General features: G+C 32.8%; 1 protein-coding gene across 5 annotated transcripts in view; it reads right to left on the minus strand.

Annotated features, from left to right (window-relative positions):
* The window catches only part of LOC124361748 (transmembrane GTPase Marf), a 40,365-nt gene that overhangs the window by 13,124 nt on the left and 6,721 nt on the right, over positions 1-20,520 (minus strand). For all 5 annotated transcript variants that reach the window (XM_046815706.1, XM_046815705.1, XM_046815708.1 and 2 more), the window contains 9 exons: positions 15,645-15,866; positions 14,282-14,408; positions 12,934-13,327; positions 10,796-10,903; positions 6,582-6,735; positions 4,945-5,083; positions 4,595-4,772; positions 3,187-3,394; positions 1,534-1,757 (listed from right to left, as the gene is read on the minus strand). In XM_046815706.1, the coding sequence (XP_046671662.1) occupies positions 1,534-1,757; positions 3,187-3,394; positions 4,595-4,772; positions 4,945-5,083; positions 6,582-6,735; positions 10,796-10,903; positions 12,934-13,327; positions 14,282-14,408; positions 15,645-15,840 (1,728 nt within the window). In that variant the 5' untranslated portion in view covers positions 15,841-15,866. The remainder of the gene's footprint in view (positions 1-1,533; positions 1,758-3,186; positions 3,395-4,594; positions 4,773-4,944; positions 5,084-6,581; positions 6,736-10,795; positions 10,904-12,933; positions 13,328-14,281; positions 14,409-15,644; positions 15,867-20,520) is intronic.

Consider the following 20,520-nt stretch of genomic DNA (forward strand, 5'->3'; position numbering starts at 1 on the left):
CCCAGTGATTATGCAAAACGCATTGAATTTTCAGAGCAAATGATTGATTTGCTTACAGATGAAAAAATTCTCATTATGAGCGACGAAGCTCATTTTCATTTGAATGGTTATGTTAATAAACAGAATTTCCGATATTGGTCAGAAAACAATCCAGAAGAACTGCATGAACGACCTCTTCACAGTCCCAAGGTCACTGTGTGGTGTGGCGTAACAAAAAATTGTGTTATAGGCCCATACTTTTTTGAAGAGAACGGTCTAACTGTAACCGTCAATTCACAACGATACCTGACTATGTTGAAAAACTTCCTGATCCCCGAAATACGCATAAATCGCTTCAACCGCCACAGAATTTGGTTCCAGCAGGATGGGGCAACTGCCCACACAGCCAATGTGGTAATAAACTTCTTAAGAAGCAAGTTTCGTGGCCGAGTCATCTCGCGTTTCGGGGACATTGCGTGGCCACCTCACTCCCCGGATCTTAGCATCTGTGACTTCTTCTTGTGGGGACTGCTGAAATCTAGAGTATACACAAACAAACCCCGCACATTGGATGAACTGAAGGAAACCATACGCCAAGAAATAGCCAACCTCTCTCCTGAAATGTTAGGGAAAGTGTTTGACAATTTCAGTGCAAGATTGGAAGAATGCATCGCCAAAGACGGACATCATTTGAAAGACGTTATATTCAAATCTTAAACGGATCAACTCGCCCTTTTTTGGTTATTTTTATAAATGTTCATAAATACCAATCTGAAATCTGCAATAAAACACTTTGTACCACTTTAAACATTTGAGTTGTTTACATTATAAAACCGTCAGATCATTTTGCCGCTCCCTGTACAGTAAGAAATGTAATATGGTGAAAGTTACTTTAAAGGTAAATTTGCCTTAAAAAGAAAAAAGAACAACCATACCTTTTAATTTTTTTTCTTTCAACATGAAGATAATTTTCTCTCAATCAAAAAGTAAAATGAACTTAGTTTAAAATAACAGTTTGAACACAGTAAATAAATTCTCATTTTCTACTATATAAATATAAAGTTGTGATAGCATTCACCTGTCAGTTAATATTAATATCATCAAGCATTACATACAATTCATTGATTTAAAAACAAAACACTGAATTGAAAAATAATAATAATAATAATAATAATCCAATAAGTAATAATCTTCTGCAATGTATTAGAAACTGCTCATAACATTGGACAAACTAAAGATTTTTTACTACATGGAATTAAGTCTTTTAAAATATTTAAATTTAAGTATAGTGTACACTAAAGAATGACTGATTTTAAATTTGTATGTGATTGCTATTTTTATTTCGTTAACTAATTAAATATCTAGGCTATGTCTCACATTATCTACCTTGTAAGAAAATAAGAAAAGATTGAATATTCAAATAATTATTAGAACTTAATAACTTACATATGGGACAGTAAGAATTGTTTCAGTTACATTAAAAATCCAATAAATATGTATACAATGAATAAGTTACCACAGACTAATCAAGGCTAATTATTCTTGCTCACTTACCCTTTGTGGGTAGTTGGTGAGAGCTATGTGATGTGACTTTCGGCCGGCGAAACGCTGTATCATAGCCGTGATTCCCCAAGAAAAGCGAAACTGCAAGTCTTCTCGAAAGTCAGCACAAAGGTTGTCGCAGTTGAGTCGGTACAGAATCTCGAAAGGTTCGCGTCGTGGCAAAATGTTCAGAGAGACTTGTCTCTTGTCAGATGGTAGAAGGTTGGCCATTCGTTCTGGAAAAGTACTTTTATACTAACACTGATTCAAGATTATTACACTAATTAATTTAAACCAATTAAATTCTATTTAGAGTATTAGAGTATATAATAATTGTTTCTGTATTTGGTAATTAAAAGCTAAAAATTCCAAACAAAAGACAAAATATAAAAATCTTGAAATTAAATTTTAAAACTCAGAAGTAATTTATTCATAAACAAATTAATTCCATTACCAAAGGAAAATAATTTTAAATCATCGCATATACTAATATTCCAAAATGTAATAAATGCTACAATCTGATTAAATGACTTTATATTAGATGGATGCACCATTTTAAATAATTATTTTATTATCACTAGTAAATTATTACACATTTTCCAATCTTAATTTTATTTCTGCAAGCCCTTTCAGAATCAAAGATTCCATCATCAGGCAACTTCACAAAGACCTCATGTCGATTCTGAAAGGGCTTGCAGAAATAAAATTTAGATAGGAAAATGTGTAATAATTTACTAGTGATAATAGATTATTATTATCGGCTTCCCAATGCTCGAAGAATCTTCATACTCGTATTAAATATCTTCAAAATACCAAGAAAAATATATATCTTCAGACGAATTGCATGTAAGTAACAAGAAGCACTTTTGTACTGTTAATACTGATAACATTGCAACACTTTAAAGTTATGTTAATCTATGTTTAATTCAATTTATGTCTTAAACTAGCTACAACTCTCATTTCCCATAAATAAACTAAGTCATTTCTATACTGCCCTATCATTAAACATTTTAACTCATCGATCTACTATAATGAGTGTGAACCTCGCAGTACCATATAAATCACAGAATACTTGGATGGTGTCACCTCGCTACTCAACATCACACAAAACAGTTTCTAGTTTTTCCACTAGGTTACAGCACTTGTCAGCCAAGTTGTAACCACTGTTTGGGAGTATAATAACAAAACATACAATATAGCAGAGTTTCCACGGCCTGTAAACAGTAAGCATGGCGTGGAAAGGACTATGCGGTACTGTAGTGAAAATTGATCGTTACATTGACAATGATGGATTTTCTTCCTCTCCAATTGACGTCGAAATTGAATTCATGGATTGTATTACTACAGAACAACTACAATTGGAAAACGAGAACAGTTTCAACTACGGTTCTGAGCATGATTTGAATGATCAAGCTAAGCCTACATCAATGGTTTAAGATTCGGTGGAGAAAATAATTGAGCAGGTACATTTAGTAAATATTATATACCTGTTGAACAACACTTCTTGAATTTTTCATTCTTATCTAAAAACAGAAAAAGTAATTATGGTACTTTATTTAAATTAGTAGTTAATTAGTTAAATTGATTTAATAGTTGTATGCAATGGGAAAAAAATGGCAACGTCAATTAGTTAAGTGTGTCAGTTAAGTGTGATTAGTCTCTTACCTGTCATCTCACGTTGGCTAGCCTCAATGTTCATGGCGAGAGCAGTAGAAAGCCGAGCTCGTAGATTGCTGCCCAGTCCACTCTCCACGTGAGTGTGGAGCTCCTTCTTGTACACATTGAGCACCAATGGTTCCGGGTGGAATGGCAGGCTGAACTCGTCTACCAGTACTGCCAACCGTCGTATCTCCTCACTCAGTGCTTTCGACACCTTAAAACCACATAGTGTTACAACATTAAACCACTAGTGTGGAGCTCCTTCTAGTACACATTGAGCACCAATGGTTCCGGGTGGAATGGCAGGCTGAACTCGTCCACCAGTACTGCCAACCGTCGTATTTCCTCACTCAGTGCTTTCGACACCTTAAAACCACATAGTGTTACAACATTAAACCACTAGTGTGGAGCTCCTTCTAGTACACATTGAGCACCAATGGTTCCGGGTGGAATGGCAGGCTGAACTCGTCCACCAGTACTGCCAACCGGCATATCTCCTCACTCAGTGCTTTCGACACCTTAGAACCACATTTGTTTCTCTATGTGATTTGAATTATGACTATGTATAATTGACACCATTTCTGTTCTCAATGAACATGTTATAAAGGATGTTATTAAAGGTATTAAAGTTTTAGCACCAACTATGTGGCTGGGGAGGACCATGTTCCAGCTTGGTCACCCAGCCATGGCACACTGTGTCATCCTATTTGATATGTACTCCTGTCAACCTGTTGAGTCGCATCTCAATGTACATCTTAGTTTTGTTCCTAAATCAATATTTTCTTGACATCTACAATCGAGCAATAGGGAATAAAATTCTCCACATGAAAAAAACAATGCAATAGATCTCCAAGGGGTGAACATATATTGATTGCCTTTCAAGCTAACCTTGAAATTGGAATACATTTAACCTTGTAAGCTACTATAAATGTTGGTTTTTTTACAGTTAATTGCAAAATATTACTGTAGTAAGTTTTTTGGTATTTATAATAATATTTCAGAAAAAAAATAAAACAATGTTTTCAATAGCACTACTTTCATTCACTTGCTACAAAAACCTCTGGTAGGGTAACATTTAAACTTTAACTTTTATATTATCTTTTATTACCAGTGTATATTAATTGATTTTGAGCTTCTAAGTTCATCTCTTTAAAAGAAAAATTTAACACAATTATTACCCTGAGTTATGAACATATTTTAAATTTAGATTATTATTTCTTTGACTGGCTTAGATTTTTAATAACAATCAAGAACAAAAGCTACTGTAACATTTAAACTATAATATGATTAATGGGGCAAAAATTATTTATTGATCCCATGGGTTAAAATTATTGCTTTACATCTTTCTTATAGCTTCATGAAAGATGTAACATGGCAAAGATATAGCTTACACTATGTACTTAGATAATTTTACCTTTTCTTCTACATCCTCAACCATTTGATGGATTTTGTCCTTCATCTCCTGCGTCAAAAGCATGAGTTGTTGTTCTGTGAAATTTAATTTGTCATTAACTTCTTTTTTTGAGACAGCTTTTTCCTTTTGGAGACCTAAAGCTTTTTCATATATTTTCTCCATAACTTCTTTTATTTCCCTGAAAAAATATTCAAGATTTATAAACAAATGCCACATAAAAACGCATTCTTTAGTCATTTATTAAAATAATATTCTTACTAGTAGTGTATGTCAACTCTTAATTGTTTTATATAATTATGTCATATTAATGAACTGCTGATTAAATTTCATCAAATAAAAGTTATACTTACAGAGCAATATGCTTTCCTCTCTGTGAATGTTGAGCGAATTTTGTTTTAACGGCTGATTTTGATATACATTCTTCAAATTTACGTTCAAAGTCTTGAAACTCAAAATATCGGTTGGGAAAACCTTCCGCAAGAGCACCACCTAGTCAGAAAATGTGTAAATTAGAAGATGTACAAATCAGATAAATTTCACATCACATGAACAGTCTTAACTTGATTATCCTATTTGAAAGGTCAGTCCTTCTTCGTGCTTACTAAATACTTTATAAACTTCAGAAGAAAAGAATGACTGTTTCTTCTAAGGCGAGCACATTGCTGAGTGCTTGGTGACAAGAGAACATCATGAGCGACATCCAAGGTCTGTACATATGTATTACAATTTCAGAGTAGTTACAAAGGCACTCTTCAGTTCTTATGGTCTGAATTAGGCAAGTGACTTAAAAAACAAAAATTAATTTCAGACATTGTAAGATAACTCTTGAAGTCACCTGGGTTTCCCTGCATTGATGTTCTTAAAGGTGCATTGCAATAGGTTTATTCCTATTACCAAATAATTTTTTTTCTAAAACCGATTCCGTTCTTTCTTTTTTTGACCACTGCTAAACAATGAATTAGTACCAACATGGATGATACATATCTTTATCATCCATGCAGCTTGACCAAGAACCAGCAAAACACCGAGCAGAAGATTTTCAAACAAAAAGTTTGCTGGCCCAATTACTTGCTTGATTTCCAAGTCAAAAAGACAGATTGCTGGTTGATGTTAAATCACGTCCACCAATGCTCATTGAACTATCCTCATCTCTTTCTTTTATGTTAGGATAAATTCTTTCATCTTAGGATAAAACATTTTCATCTAGGTTATATTTAGTGCAAGATCAATTTTGCTATTGTGATAAACCAAATAATCACTCATCTTACTCATATTCAAATTAAAAAGTTCCACATTACATAACAGTACAGCCAGCTCTCTACACAATAGTAAAAATCCAAAACTTTAAACAGCTTATTAACAATCAAAAAGGTGGTCAAAAACAATGTTAGGTTGCCTAAAATCATATAGGTTAGAAATGAACAAATTATGTCACCTGACTTTTTTCATGTAATTTAATTGATAACTGATGCCTTCTGAAATTTCTTGATAATGTTACGGCAATATATTGCTCAATTGCTGCCCAAAGGATTGTTATTGCATAACTTCAGACGTTACATTATCTGCTACAAAACCTAGTATTCACAATTGTTTGATGTAAGGCGAACTGTTGAACTAGCAAGTAAACAATAACGGTCCCAACATAGAACTTTGTGGAGCTCCAGACTTCATTAAAAAAATTTAATGACAGCAAAGTTGTTTGTATCTAGTATTTTTATATAACAAATATTTTAAGTAATCACATTTTATTTATTTCAAATGATACAAAACAAAACCTTAGTTACTTGAACAAAACATTTAATTACTAATTCTGAAAGTGTTTTAATGGCTTTCTACTGTAACCTGATAGGTAGTAAGCATATATGTCCAAAACTTCTGTAGTTATATGATACAATGCTAACTAACACTCTTACTGGTAAGCAGCAAGAGCCTACTAAAACAGACTCCTACTGTACGCTGTAGTAGTGAACGTTTATATAACACATACTATGTGCAGGAAGTCCCTTGGCTTCTTGAAGCCTTCCTTGCAGAACCTCTTTGGCAGACACAAAGAAAATTCGCTCTTGAGCTTCTTTTTGAGAACATACTTTCAGCTCCTTTACCAAGAAGTCTATGGCTCTTTCAAGGTGTTGAACACGGACCTAAGGACAGAAATATCAAATAGATATTTATTAAACTTATATTACAGAGTAAATGAAATAATAGTTTATTATTTATAGTGAAGTTGAGATCTTCCAGTAATTAGAAATTATTGCATAATATATTACAAGAGTGGACTTGATGGTCATTCTGTAATGTTTTTTCCAAATTTGATATCCCAATAGCTCATACATAGCTATAACTATATTACATATCAGAAGAAAACTAAAAATTTTAATTTTTAAAATTAATACTTAACTCAACTTAAGTTGAATGTTAATAATACAATTGAAAAAATTCAGTAATCCACTCTCCATTTGGACAATCTCAGGCTTCATGTCCAGAAAGCATATTCTTTTTATCTTATGATATTGGAAGTCATGAGCAAATAATATGAGTAAATGATGAATAGAACATGTGGATATCCTATACAGGGTCTAGTATAAATTGATCATCACATAGGGCAATTAATTACAATAGATTATGAAACCACCATTTCTTCTGTCACTTATATCTAGAACGATGATTAAAAATAGTACTTCCGGCTCAACCAGATGAAATAGGTATATTTTATCACAACTGAAATATTATTTTGATTTATTTTATAAATACAGAATTCCAACTACATTAGTTTGCAAAAAAATTAGAACCAATTTTTCTTTAACACATTAAAAACGGAGTTGTAATTTTTTTATTTGGATGTCAGCCATACTGGAATGAAATGAAATACCAAACTTGGCCAGTTTGGTATTCAGCCAAGATATTTATGAACAAATTTTTGAACCTAATTAGAACTTGTTTCAGGTATTTTGCCAGTTTCTGATGATTGAAAAATTTGGAATTTGGAATTTACATGTAATCAAATATCTTGAAAATCGTTACATACACCAAAATTTGTTATAATAAAAAGTGTATAAAATCTTATATGCATACCAAAACACCTATTACTTTATCTCCATGTCCATAAATAATGGAATGTTGAACTTAAAAAATTTAAACAACAGCCATATTGGAATGGAATGGCGTACTGAGCTGGTTAACAACTTAGCTGAGTTATTTCTAAAAGTTCCAGTTTTGTTCCAACTGTACAAGAATACTGCAGGTATTTAATTCTTTAATGAACTTTTGTCATCCTTGTTCAAATGGATTTCACTGTGTTTATATTTACTAGCTTATAACTTCAGTCTAACAGATAAAAGTAACCTCCTTTCTCCTTTTGGATGGCGACACTCAATGAGTAACACTTCAGTATCTCTTACCTCCCCCTTGTTTATACTCACCTCACCCACCCCACACTTACTTGTTTATCGGATACATTAGTTTATTGTTCCAAATAAAGAACTGTCAAGTTATCGAGGGTCTGGACAATCGTTTGCTTGAATTAAATAAATATTTAACCCTTCGCAAGCCACTAATAAATTCATTAACTTTCCTACAACACCAAGACAAGTAAAAAAATTTTGATTCTTTAAGTTAAAAGCTAATTTTTATTATAACTAAATTATAAAAGGTAAAAGAAAAAAAAGTATAAAAAAGGGCATTTTACTTAAAATTAGCATATTTATTGATAAAAATAAAAAACATCTATTTACAACACTGTTTATTTCAAATAAATTTTAATTTAATTGTAAAATGTAATTGAAAAGATTAATTACATTTTACCATTTTTTTTTTTTTTTTTTTCTTCTGAGGGAAGAGGACACTTTGTCCCCGCACTTAGTCCTAAAAGGACCTTTGCGCCTCCCTTACTTTTATTTGTGCCCTCAAAAACCGAGGCTTTTGCAAAAACCAATCAGATTTAAGGGCTCCTGTTCTCTGATGTCCTTGGGGCTGAGGAGATATGCTCCCAAGTATCTTTTCCTAGTCTCTACGATGGCAGGGACAATCCAACCAAATGTGCTCTGCTGACTCCTCCTCCTCTCCACAGAGTCTACATTCGCTGCTCCTACTAAGGCCCACCTTCACAAGGTGCTTCCTCAGAGGGCCATGTCCTGTCAACATTCCTAATATCAGTCTTATATCCTCCTTATTCTGGTCTAGGAGAGCTGTCCACCCTTTTGCATAAGGAGAGATAATAAACATTTTGGATATTCTTAAACCCGAGGCTCTGCTCCAATTCTTGTATCTTGTCCTCTTTTCCCAATCTTTAACCAGAGCTTTAATGCTGGAGAAGGATATTCCACAACCTGGCTCAGGCCCCACCAATATGGATTCTGCTCCCTTTTTGGCGAGGATGTCCGCTTTTTCGTTTCCATGAATTCCTTCATGACCCGGCACCCATCCGAGTGTTACTCTGTTATTTGTTGCTAGCTCTGCTAGGGCCTTCCTGCATTCCCAGACCGCTTTCGAATTAATCGAACAGGTATCCAGTGCCTTCAGTGCAGCCTGACTATCAGAGAGTATAAGGTATGATAATCCTTTTGTCCCCAACTGTGTGAGTCTTCTAGAACATGAATCTATTGCCATGACCTCCGCCTGAAAAACTGAGGCATGTCTTCCTAGGGGCACAGCCATGTCAACTCCAGGTCCATGTATTCCATATCCTGCCCTTGAGTCTAGGAGTGAACCATCGGTGTAAAACTTCAGGACTCCTTTTTTAGGGTAGGCCTCCCTTTTAATCCATTCCTCCCTACTTCCGATAGAGACCGTGTATGGTTTTTCAAAGGAGTATTTCTTAACCATAGTATCAGATACTTTGGTTAGCATTTCAGCCTCAGGGAAATTTTCCAATATCTTCATGTGGCCTTCTAGGGAGGTAGCATTTATTACCTTTACATTTTACCATAATACAAGATAAATATTTCAAACTAATCACAACACTACCACACGATGAACAATAATAACGAGTTACGTAGTAGACTCACGCACTTGTGACAATCGAGAAAGCAGTAATACAGTAATACAAGCCACGGATATGTTTGGTCATGGCTCTGTATGAGACGCAGAACTGACAAGCAGGTGATGGAGTTAGACAAAGGGCGCTCCCATCCCCCTGTTGCTGAGTGAAGGTCGTTTATAAATACTTCCTTGGCAACTGCGATAAGCACGGAGCATACACCGGGCATTTCGAAAGCCTTTTGTGAACTAAAAAACTCTCCAAGAGACGATCTATAATATCGGCTATAACTGTATTTGGCGTTTTGGTCAAAGTCTACTATTCTGATATGTTATGTCTACAGCGTGGGAAGGGTTAACATCTCTATTTGAACCCATTGTGAGCTTTTTAACTTGTTTACTGTCTTGACTACAATAAACAGAAGAAATTAATGTATCCAGTAACCACTACATTACCTAATTAAAAAGATACCTCCCAGAAATTAACATTATTTTTCTGTTAACTTTCGTTTTAAATAATGTTTTATAATATTGCAGAGAAATACTTACTTGACTCTGCATTTCACTCTGAAGCTTGAAATAAATATATACATTTCAATTAACTTTAAACACACACTAATTTATTACTCAACAATGACAAAATCTATGAAATAATATACTTAAATACTAAGGTTAAGTGGAAATTTGCAATTGAGTGAACAGGAAAAGACCAAATTCAAAATCAGTCAGTGATAACACACAGGTTTGTACACAAAAATCTGACCTCACATTCCACTAATAGTCAGATTTAGCAACTCCTACAAATTAAATGTAGTTACATGTGATGTAAACTGTAATACTTTCATAGAGTCCACTTGTCAAACAATTTAATAAAACCAAATGTGTACATAACTCAGATGTGGAAGGAAATAAACAAACATTGTACATTGAATCAGTGCTCTTAAATAAATTATTTGCTATATAAATTTTATTCAGTGCTTGCTCAAATAATTTTTACAACATTATGACTATTCTGACTTACTTTACAACTGACTTTAATTTTCAAGATTAATTTATTGAATAATTAATAGATCTAGAACCACATGACATTCAAACAGTCTACATCAATATACGGACTGGCTCTAAGCTAAAGGGAAACAAACATTGTTGGGTCTAAGTAAAAATTAACGAGTAATCATTATTCTTTCAATGGAAAATATTTGAAAACTGTAGATTTGAAGGACTTACTTGGTCAAGAAACTCTGGCTCTGAGGCTGAAGCGTCCCATCGGTTGTGCAGAATGAATATATTCGGTTTTGATAATCGAGTTGAAACTTTGTGGAAAAAGTTTTTCTCCTGAAAGTTATCAAATATATGTATATGTTAGTGTTCATATTGACAGCATATATTACAAACTTGAATTTAAGTCAGTACTACAGAAAAATAATTATTTAAATTCATTTTTCCTAACATTATAATTTTTTAAACAGATTTATTACTTAACATATTCTTCTAACTTGAATACTGATTTCAGTCAGCAACAATAAATAGATAACTGCATGTTTTATTAAATCTTTATACAAATAATACATATTCTTGGTCCCTGGACTATTCTACTAATAAAACTTCTATTAAGTCCCGCAAGGTTCAGTGTTAGGACCTTTACTCTTCGTTATTGCCATCAATGACTTAGCTTTTAATACACCGTGTACAACAATATTGTACGCTGACGATACCACTCTCTTAAATTTTGATCAAAATCTTGATGAACTTGTTAAGTTAGAAAACCAGGCAGTTAAAAGGGCATTAGATTGGTTTGAGGCTAATAAACTTATGGTAAACAACAGCAAAACTGAAAAAATCATTTTCTCTTTGAATCACACAATATATAAAGACATTAAGCCTGTAAAGCTTTTGGGAATGTATCTAGATAGTAGGTTAAGCTGGGATTATCACATTGAAGAACTGTGTAAAAAACTGGCAAGGGTAACCTATCTTTTGAGAAGGTTAATAAAAAAACTGTGTATCAAGAAATATGCTAATTATGGCCTACTATGCATTTTTTCAATCTCATTTGCGTTATGGCATAACCCTATGGGGTAACTCTTGTAATTCCGAAAAAGTTTTTGTATGGCAAAAAAAAGCCCTTAGGATAATAAAACATGTTGGACCTAGGGTGTCATGTGTAGAAATTTTTAAAGAACTAGAAGTAATGACCCTTTATAATTTATATATATATATATATATATATATTGCTGTTTAATTAGTGTTAAAGAGAGTCTTGAGTTGTTTAAAGTGCGGCAGGAAGTACATAGATATCCAACTAGATCAAATTATTTCTTAGAATTGCCTCAAATAAAATTAGAGAAAACCAATAGAAGTCACATTAAAATGAAACTTAATTTTTTTAACAAATTACCTGAAAAGGCATGGACTGTACCCCTGCAAAGTTTTAAAAAAATAACAGAAAGGTTTAAACAAAATGTTTTTTATTCAGTGAATGATTTTTTGAACTGTGATATTAGTAGCCTAAGATTTTAAATTATTTATTCATTTATTTATGATATTTTTAACTTAGTGTAGATTCAACTTTTAAACCTTACATTAACTTTAGTAAATAATTTATGTACATAGTTTAGTTTATTTACTGACTTTCATATTTATTCAATTGACTTACATGAAAAATATGTGCCTAATATGTATTTTTTAAGGTTTATATGCTGTGATCATTGTAAATAATTAGCTATGACTTTGTCAATTGCATTTCTATGGATTGCCTAACGACAATAAAAACCTTGAATCTTGAATCTTAAACATCAGTCCTGGTTAATTATTTACATGTTTGGCATCTCAGTGCTGTCATTAAAAATGTAAATCATATACGACTTCTGATTACGGCAATGTTGTGTTGAAACATGTAGAGATATCTACGAATCAACATTAACCCATTTTTGGAAACTTCATAGCTTGTACTTTATCAATGTTACCTATTTAAGTAAAAGTATTATGAAAATGACTTCCATTTTTATACTGTGAAATAAATAATTGAAACATACGAGTAACACCCAGAAAGTAAGTTCCATTTGTGTGTAAGTTGTTGCACAGTTTCAATCATAGTTCTGTGTAAGCCAGCAGTAACTCTGAAGGAGTAGACACTTGTTACTATACATTTTGGAATTGTACTTTGCAAAATTATCAGTATAAAACCTACTGTATTTGGCTTAGTTTATTATTATTTGAATAGTTACTTTACAGCAGTGCTATAAATATCAACATGAGAGATGATTTGAATAAGACATTACCCTTGGTATAACTTAGTGTTTTCACCGTAGAGCCTATTTTTATCAAAATTCTATTGGATGACAAATTACAAGAAGTGACCGTACCGTAACCATCAAAGTGGACTCGGCGTTGGCGACCAGGACAAAGACATCAGCGTCCAGGCAGTGTTTGTCGATCCACTCGTCAAGGTTGGGTGTGACATCTATCCCCGGAGAATCCACCAGGACCACATCGTCACGTAGCAGTATACACTTGTCCCTGGGCCAGAAGATGCGTACAAGTGTGCTCTCATTTAACTTCTCCTTGCACAGAGCGTGTCCGAGGTGACCTACTGATTGCACGTTCTGTTTCTCCTTCGAGTTCTCTGTCATCAGGTACGACTCTCCATTGTCCGATCCCTCCACTTGCAGGAAACAATTGGTAGTGTGGCCGATCCCACTCGGCAGAATCTTATCTCGCAACATGGCGTTTATTACGGTACTCTTGCCATTGCTTGTTCTGAAATAATTGTTTTAACAATACATTGGTAAAAAATTAATTAAATATATATAAACTTCATTTTTGCCACACTCACAGCACATATCACACCCACAAAACATTAATTTAATAATGGAAGCTAATAAATATTCTATCAAAAAATAAATATAGAACTAACAAAATTAACAACAGCTATTTAGTTGCACTTACAAAACAATTAACAAACTATAAACCTATCAATGTGAATTTATCCATTCTGAAGCAATATCAGTGTTTAAGTGTTCCTATTTTGGTAGTTGATGTTTTTAAGTCAAGTAAGTACAAGCTGTGTTTTAGGTAAGTACAGTTTTGAAATTCAGCGTAGCAGTCAATGTTCCGTGCTTGTGCACAGTGTACCTACATCTGTTGGCAACACTCAATGATCACAAGATTTGGTATACAAAATGCGTGAAAAAGTGAAAAATAACAAACATTTAACAGTTGAATTATCAGAGAAGATTCCTTAAGTTTCAATGTTCTCTATGAAACTTTTATTGACCATTTGAACTATTAAAAAAAGAGATTGTTTTGCTGTATAACAATGCCTGATCACAATTAATTGGTATGACAAACTCAAGACCTCATCACAACAATTGGATTGTGTTCCAATCTAGAGCCCAGTGACTGACTACCTGGGTCACCTTGAAGGTTAACGTTGTAATGATGATAACAATGTTTAAATAATTGTATTGCAGCTGCACAGTTTTACTATATTTCAAATGTAATAAACTGTGCATTTGCTAAGTTAATAAGAACAAATGGAAGTTACAGAAAGATTCATTTAGAGTATGAATAAATGTTGAATGTATCTTTGACAAAATATCAGAAAACATTGGTTATTATTTGCTGTAAGTAAATTCTTCTTCCACATTAAAATGCTAATATCTTTTTTTTAATCATGCTTGCCAAACATAATCTCAGTGGTTGGGGGTTTACCTGCCAAAAAAAGCCACCTTCATGTGATCCCTGGTGAGCACATCACGGATCCCCCTCACCTTCAGTACGTAACCACTGATGACCTCAGCTTCTGTAGCCTGAATTATGCTTTTGTCATCTTGTATTGCTGGCAACAAAATTAAATCAATGTTATTTCAACTCTAGGATTAAAAAATAATCAGAAATGTTATTACCTCCACATTACAGGGTTATCTTTATATTAGTATAATGAATGGCCGGTTAAAATCATTATTTTATTATATTGGACAAACTGGCAGAAATTTTAATATAAGGTTTAAAGAACATATACAAGCTTTCAAAACAAATAACATGTCTACAATAAAGTCAAATTTCACTGAACATTTATTAGGAACTGACCATAACTACACAAATGCTGAAAAGAACATTGAAATTTTAGATATCAAAAGGAAAGGAGAAAAATTAAACACAAAAGAATAAACATATCTATCTAAAAAATAAGACAAACCCAATCTTTGAAAAAATAACACATGTATAGAAATTAATTAATTAAAAAAAAAGGATTTTAGTTGACCACTCATTATACTAAAAAACAGTTAATATACCTGCCGCCTATCAATTATATTCACTTCTTTACTGTCATACAAAATCTCAGCTTGCTCAGCTGTTAACGCTAAGATTCAAAAACTGACATTACTCAATATTTCATACCAAATCGTTTTCTAAATTGTTTTATTTATTTAGATATAATTCAAAACTTCTTTCATCAATAGTGATCCTGGAAAGTTGAGCTTTTTCATGAAGTGTGTTGCGCAGGATGATCTCCTCCCAATAATGGAGTCTCTGACTTAGATTATAAATTCTATAATAATTATAAGCACAGTCGATCATGTCTGCATCCTGCAACCTGCATATGGCCTCTAGAGGGAGAGATTCGCTTCATACTGAAAGCAGGTTACAAAATCTTATCTTCCAAGACGGTACACGTACTGAATGTTGGTGTCCTGCGCCAGCACACCCCCCCCCCCCCCCTAGATATACTGTTACCTTACGCAGGATAGCAATAGTAGAAATCTGAAAGAATAAGCGACTGTACAAGGTGCAGTTTCACAGACTCCGGAAGCAAGTCCTTGACATCCTGCACAGACTTATTAACTCAACTGTTCCACCACTTTTTGGATCGTCCAAGTAAGATGATTAGATAGCGTGAGGCCGTCATCCAGGCTTTTTTTAGTTAATCTGACCTCAGTATCCTTTTTGAACTGCTTTGATTGAAATTCAATTTGAGAAAACTCACATAGAACCCTGATTATTACAATATATTTATACATAACTATTTATTGTATTGATTATAATGTATACTAAATTAATAACTAATACTTACTCTTCATATAAGAGACAGCGTCTTGGACGTAGTCATCAATTTCAACGAATATATCATTGATTCTTCGTTTCGCCTTGACGAAGATCTGTAGAGGAGAGTTAGTGACACGTGGGTCAGGATTTACTAGGGGAGGTCGCATATTTGCTCCTTCCCCAGACATCATGGAAATGGTGCGGTTTATATAGGCAGCCATCATGCGATCACACCACTACAGCATGCAAACTGAAAACAAATAAAGCACAACAAATAAATTCAGTGTGGGAAAAAATACATCGACAACGTGAGGTACTATAAATAATACAAAAACACATCTAGGCTAACTGAACTAATATTTGTTAAAGTGGAAAGTCTCTGGCAACTGTTGCCAACCACTTCATTTCTGACTTAGGCATGAACTCAGGGTAGTTCATTTTGTAAAATCAGCTCTACTCTCCAAAGAACAATGTTACAAGAAATATAATTTGAAGGATTACTTGAGACCCTGTAGTTTATATATACCCCAAACTTTTAGCAATTAGTATATAAAAAAAACTGTAGCAGTACAAACTGGTGCTATTCAATACTGAGGTATTTAATTGAAATTGGATTTTTACAAAAATACTTTAGTTTTAAGTAGATTTATCTATTATAAAAAAGTGTAAGAAAGAATGTTTGTGCTTATCACTTCAGTATAGTACAAGACAACTAAACATTAACATGCAATACAAAAATTATGTATACATAAAATTTAAAGTAAATAAATTTATTAGGTACATAAATGTTACAAAATATTTCTACATTATGCAAGAATATTTAAAATGTGTTTACTGCTAGTTATATATTATTGATTATATAAAGCTATTTATTCTGCAGTTATATAAACATGCATTTATATAATAAAAGTTAAGTGAACTTGAGTTTGAGGTAAACATCCTTGAAGATGGTACATCTGATTTCAATGAAGCAACATTAAATTGAAGGATGTTTAAATGTATTTATATAGTAATGTAAGAATTTCTTTCATTGATTCAGAATGAATAATAAGTGTTAAATTTGTAAAAATCAAATTCTCTACAGTTTCAAGATTAATGAGAAAGTTGAACGAATGTTGTGCAAAGATTTATTATTAGATATTTTTAATTTGTATATGCAGCATATTCTAGCGAAATTACTTTGGTTTCATAATGTTTCATTAATAAATTTTATTAGTAATATATTTTTTTCATAGAATTTCATAATTTATATATTATTACAAAAACAAAGTCTGGAAATTAATCTCTATTTTAATTAAGTATGAGAAGTACTAAGTACACAATGGCGACTTTATTGATGCACACAGTGAATTAGTAAGCTATTTTTTGGAGTGATGGAAGGTCACAACATTTAGCATTTGTTTAAAGTAAATTAAGTCAAAATGAATTAGACAATTAGTTCAATTATGGCCATGTGAAGTTAGTCGAGTAAGCTGATACGATTTATACTTGCTACTAACACCCATTTGGAAATTTGTACCGAAGATGAGCCTATAAAATATTTATGGTCATCAGTGTAATTTGTCTAAAAATAGAGAAGTGTTGATTGATCATAGAAGTAGTTACCTGCCTGTGGTGAACAATGAGTCAGTTTGGAAAATGTACAAAACTCTGTTTTGTATATCTGAACTATTGGACAGTTTTACACAGATTTCTAAAGCTGAGTTACCGTAAATTTTGTTCATGTTGGGTGACAAATTCTTACTTAGAACCATTAAAAGCACTTTATGAAAGCTTCTCTACTTTTATTACATTAAGATTTAACGAAGGAGAAGTTCTGTTGACGAGTCTTGGGTATCTTGCTGTAGTTGTGAATCGAAAGGGCAATACCACTGTGTGGGATCATACAGCTTTATGTAACAAACTGTTAAGTCTTGAAGACTATTGGCCAGAAAATAGTGGTAACGAATTGTTGCGGACATGAAATAGAGCTTTGCTTATAGAATATGTACAACATGGAATGACTATAAGAATTTTACTGTGTGAACTTAAACAACCTCAGTCGAGCTATCCAAAATAAGTGATGCAGTTTATTGGTCATTGGTCATTGGTATTGTGTGTTTAGATTATAATACTGTCATATTCTACCCATTAAAGATCCAAATCTCTACATCATGAGTTCACATGCACTTTCCAGCATACACCAGACAATCAATATCAACTTGATGCCAAGTGATACTCATCTGTTTATCTAAATGAAAGAGTAAGTGCTTCAAATACAAGTTCACTTTTTAAACTATTTTCAATGTTAATTTTTACTTTTGTGTGTTCACCAAATAATGATTAGTTTACTTTTATCACGCATACATTTGTGTTTTAGTTTGGAAATGAGGATAAATCCAAGTCCTGGAAACGTCTTATTCCTATTATTTTAATAATAAATTACGGTAAACGTCTGTAATTCTGTTATTCTGTCATATCATCCATAGTCAATAATGAAGTGTAAAGAAAGGATTTTGGCTGATGAGGAAATGTAAAATGTCATCACAGATTGATTGGCAGGTTAATTATAAGCTGAGGCTTTCTTACTTGTTCACAGATAGGACAATGTCTGATGAATTGGAAGAGATAGTGGGTTTCAAGATTTAAGTAATAACAGTTCTGTAGCTGTTCAAGTGTTTTTATAAACCAACATGGATTTCCTTGAATCTTAAAAATTGATCAATAATATCTAAATATTATAGTATCAAAACTACACAGTAAGCAAGCAGCTGCATGCAGAGGGAGCCATGTTATATTCTGTAGTATTAGCAATTAGTGACTACAGCTGGGGCTCAGGTAGTTTTACACCAACACAGACACAGACCCCACCCACTAAAGTGCAGAGGATTATAACCGGCCACATTTCCACCCTGTAAGTATCCTAGTGCACTTCCCAATCGAACCCAGATTTTTTTTTATTTGTAATTTTACCATAAAGTGATCAATACAGATTGTAAACATCACAACATCAAAAATTATACTATACTGAATAACCCAAGTAGGGTGTGAGTGTGGAAGGTGACTACCTGGCCCTTAGGGCTTAGTCTCTAATTGCTATTTCCTCCTTTAAAGCACTTAACTAGCATGCCCATATGATACTGAGAGAAACCCACTAATTGTATTAAAAAGTAATTGTATACAGCTGACCTACACTTTAAAATCAAAGTATTAATTTAAACATTTTTAGCTCACTTTTTGTCATTCAATAATTTATACTTTTAAACAACTAAAACAGGCTTGAAAATGTTTTTAAAAAAAAATTTTTTTTCTTTTATAATTAGTATTTGATACAAGTCAAATTTTTTTCTACAAACACTCAAATCTCACTCTCATTCAGCCCTAGTTCGGAGCATTGAATAAATCAGTTAATTGCGCCAATTACATATATCAGATAAAGATAACTGGAATGAAGAGAAGAGGACATTCACAAGGTATAAAAGGATAATGGGTACAACACAACACAAATTAATAAAGGATTTCAAAATCAAATTACAAAAGTGTTACTCATCATCACAAAAGATGCTACTAAGTCCAATCAAAATGAAGAAAATCCAATACTGGCCTATCTTCCTTACAGCGATAAAAAAGTAAGGATTGATAAAACCGATAAGTAAAATATTGAAGAAACATAATATCAAAAATAATTCAACCTGGCTCAAAAATTTAAGAACTATTTTTCCTGCAAAATCTCTTGAACATGTGGCTCAGTCTACTTTGATGAAACAAAACATTGAATATCTACGAGTTAACATATTAAGGATATAGAAAATTGGATATAGCAGAACACAGTTACAAAACTAAAAATTTAATAGATTTCTACAAAACATAAAGCATTGTAAATATCCCATACTATAAAAAAGGAGAAGAAACCTCTGAAATAATCCAGAAAAAAGCATTAGACTATCAAAAAGTTGGCAACCTGCAATAAAGAAGCAAACCGATGATTGCTGATTACTTTGATTACAACCAAATCTCACTGATTTGTTGAGCTTCTAATAACAGTACAACTCTACCCCTCTTCACCCATGTATAAAAGCGGAAGTGCATGGCCAATTGTGGTTCAACATCTGTTGACTGAAGATGGCGTTTTACAGGGTGACCAAAACATCAGATTTGAGTTATGTAAATAATGTTTTGACGTAATGTGAACTATAGTCAATTCAGAATTAATCAAAGATTAAACTGGTGAAGTCTGTTTATTTGTTTTTATGTGATTCAAACAAGGGAAGCAGCCATTGGTTGACTTCAAAACTTGCATTTTAATCCTGATAAATGAACTGTTTGTGGTTGAGAATAATCTTAATCACTTTAAATGTTCTCACGTGATTCAAACTCTTCCAGACAGGTACCTATCACTAATCTGTAACTGTACCATTAATCACTTTAAAATAAAAAATATTCTACTATTGTCATTGAGCATTATTATACAATTTACAAAAAACTGCAAAATACTACACTAATACAATTATTGCAAATCCCAGAGTACACTTTACATAAATTGTATTGAAATTTAATTTATTTATCTGGGATTCTACAATATTTGGTTTGTTCCTACATCCAACCTTATCTATTGTCCTGACCAAAAAATAGGGAGATGAAAACAAGATTATTGTTATCATATAATTTAAAATACAGTAGAGTGGAAACTGGTAAGAAACCGATTGCTTGTATGAATGAATCACTGACAAAAAAGTAACTACCTGTATGTTGTAACCAATGCACAAGTTTCAACTTTATTAAATTTAAAATATTTAAACTTCATATGTTTCTTATAGCAAACAGTGTTTTAGTAAAGCAAAATTGCTCACTTGTTTATTTCATGGCCAGCGGCTATGGAGTATAATGTAAAACCATTTGAAACACTAAATCAACGTAGTACGTAA

This window comes from Homalodisca vitripennis, chromosome 5 (genome assembly GCF_021130785.1).
Source record: "Homalodisca vitripennis isolate AUS2020 chromosome 5, UT_GWSS_2.1, whole genome shotgun sequence".
Lineage (NCBI taxonomy): Eukaryota > Metazoa > Arthropoda > Insecta > Hemiptera > Cicadellidae > Homalodisca > Homalodisca vitripennis.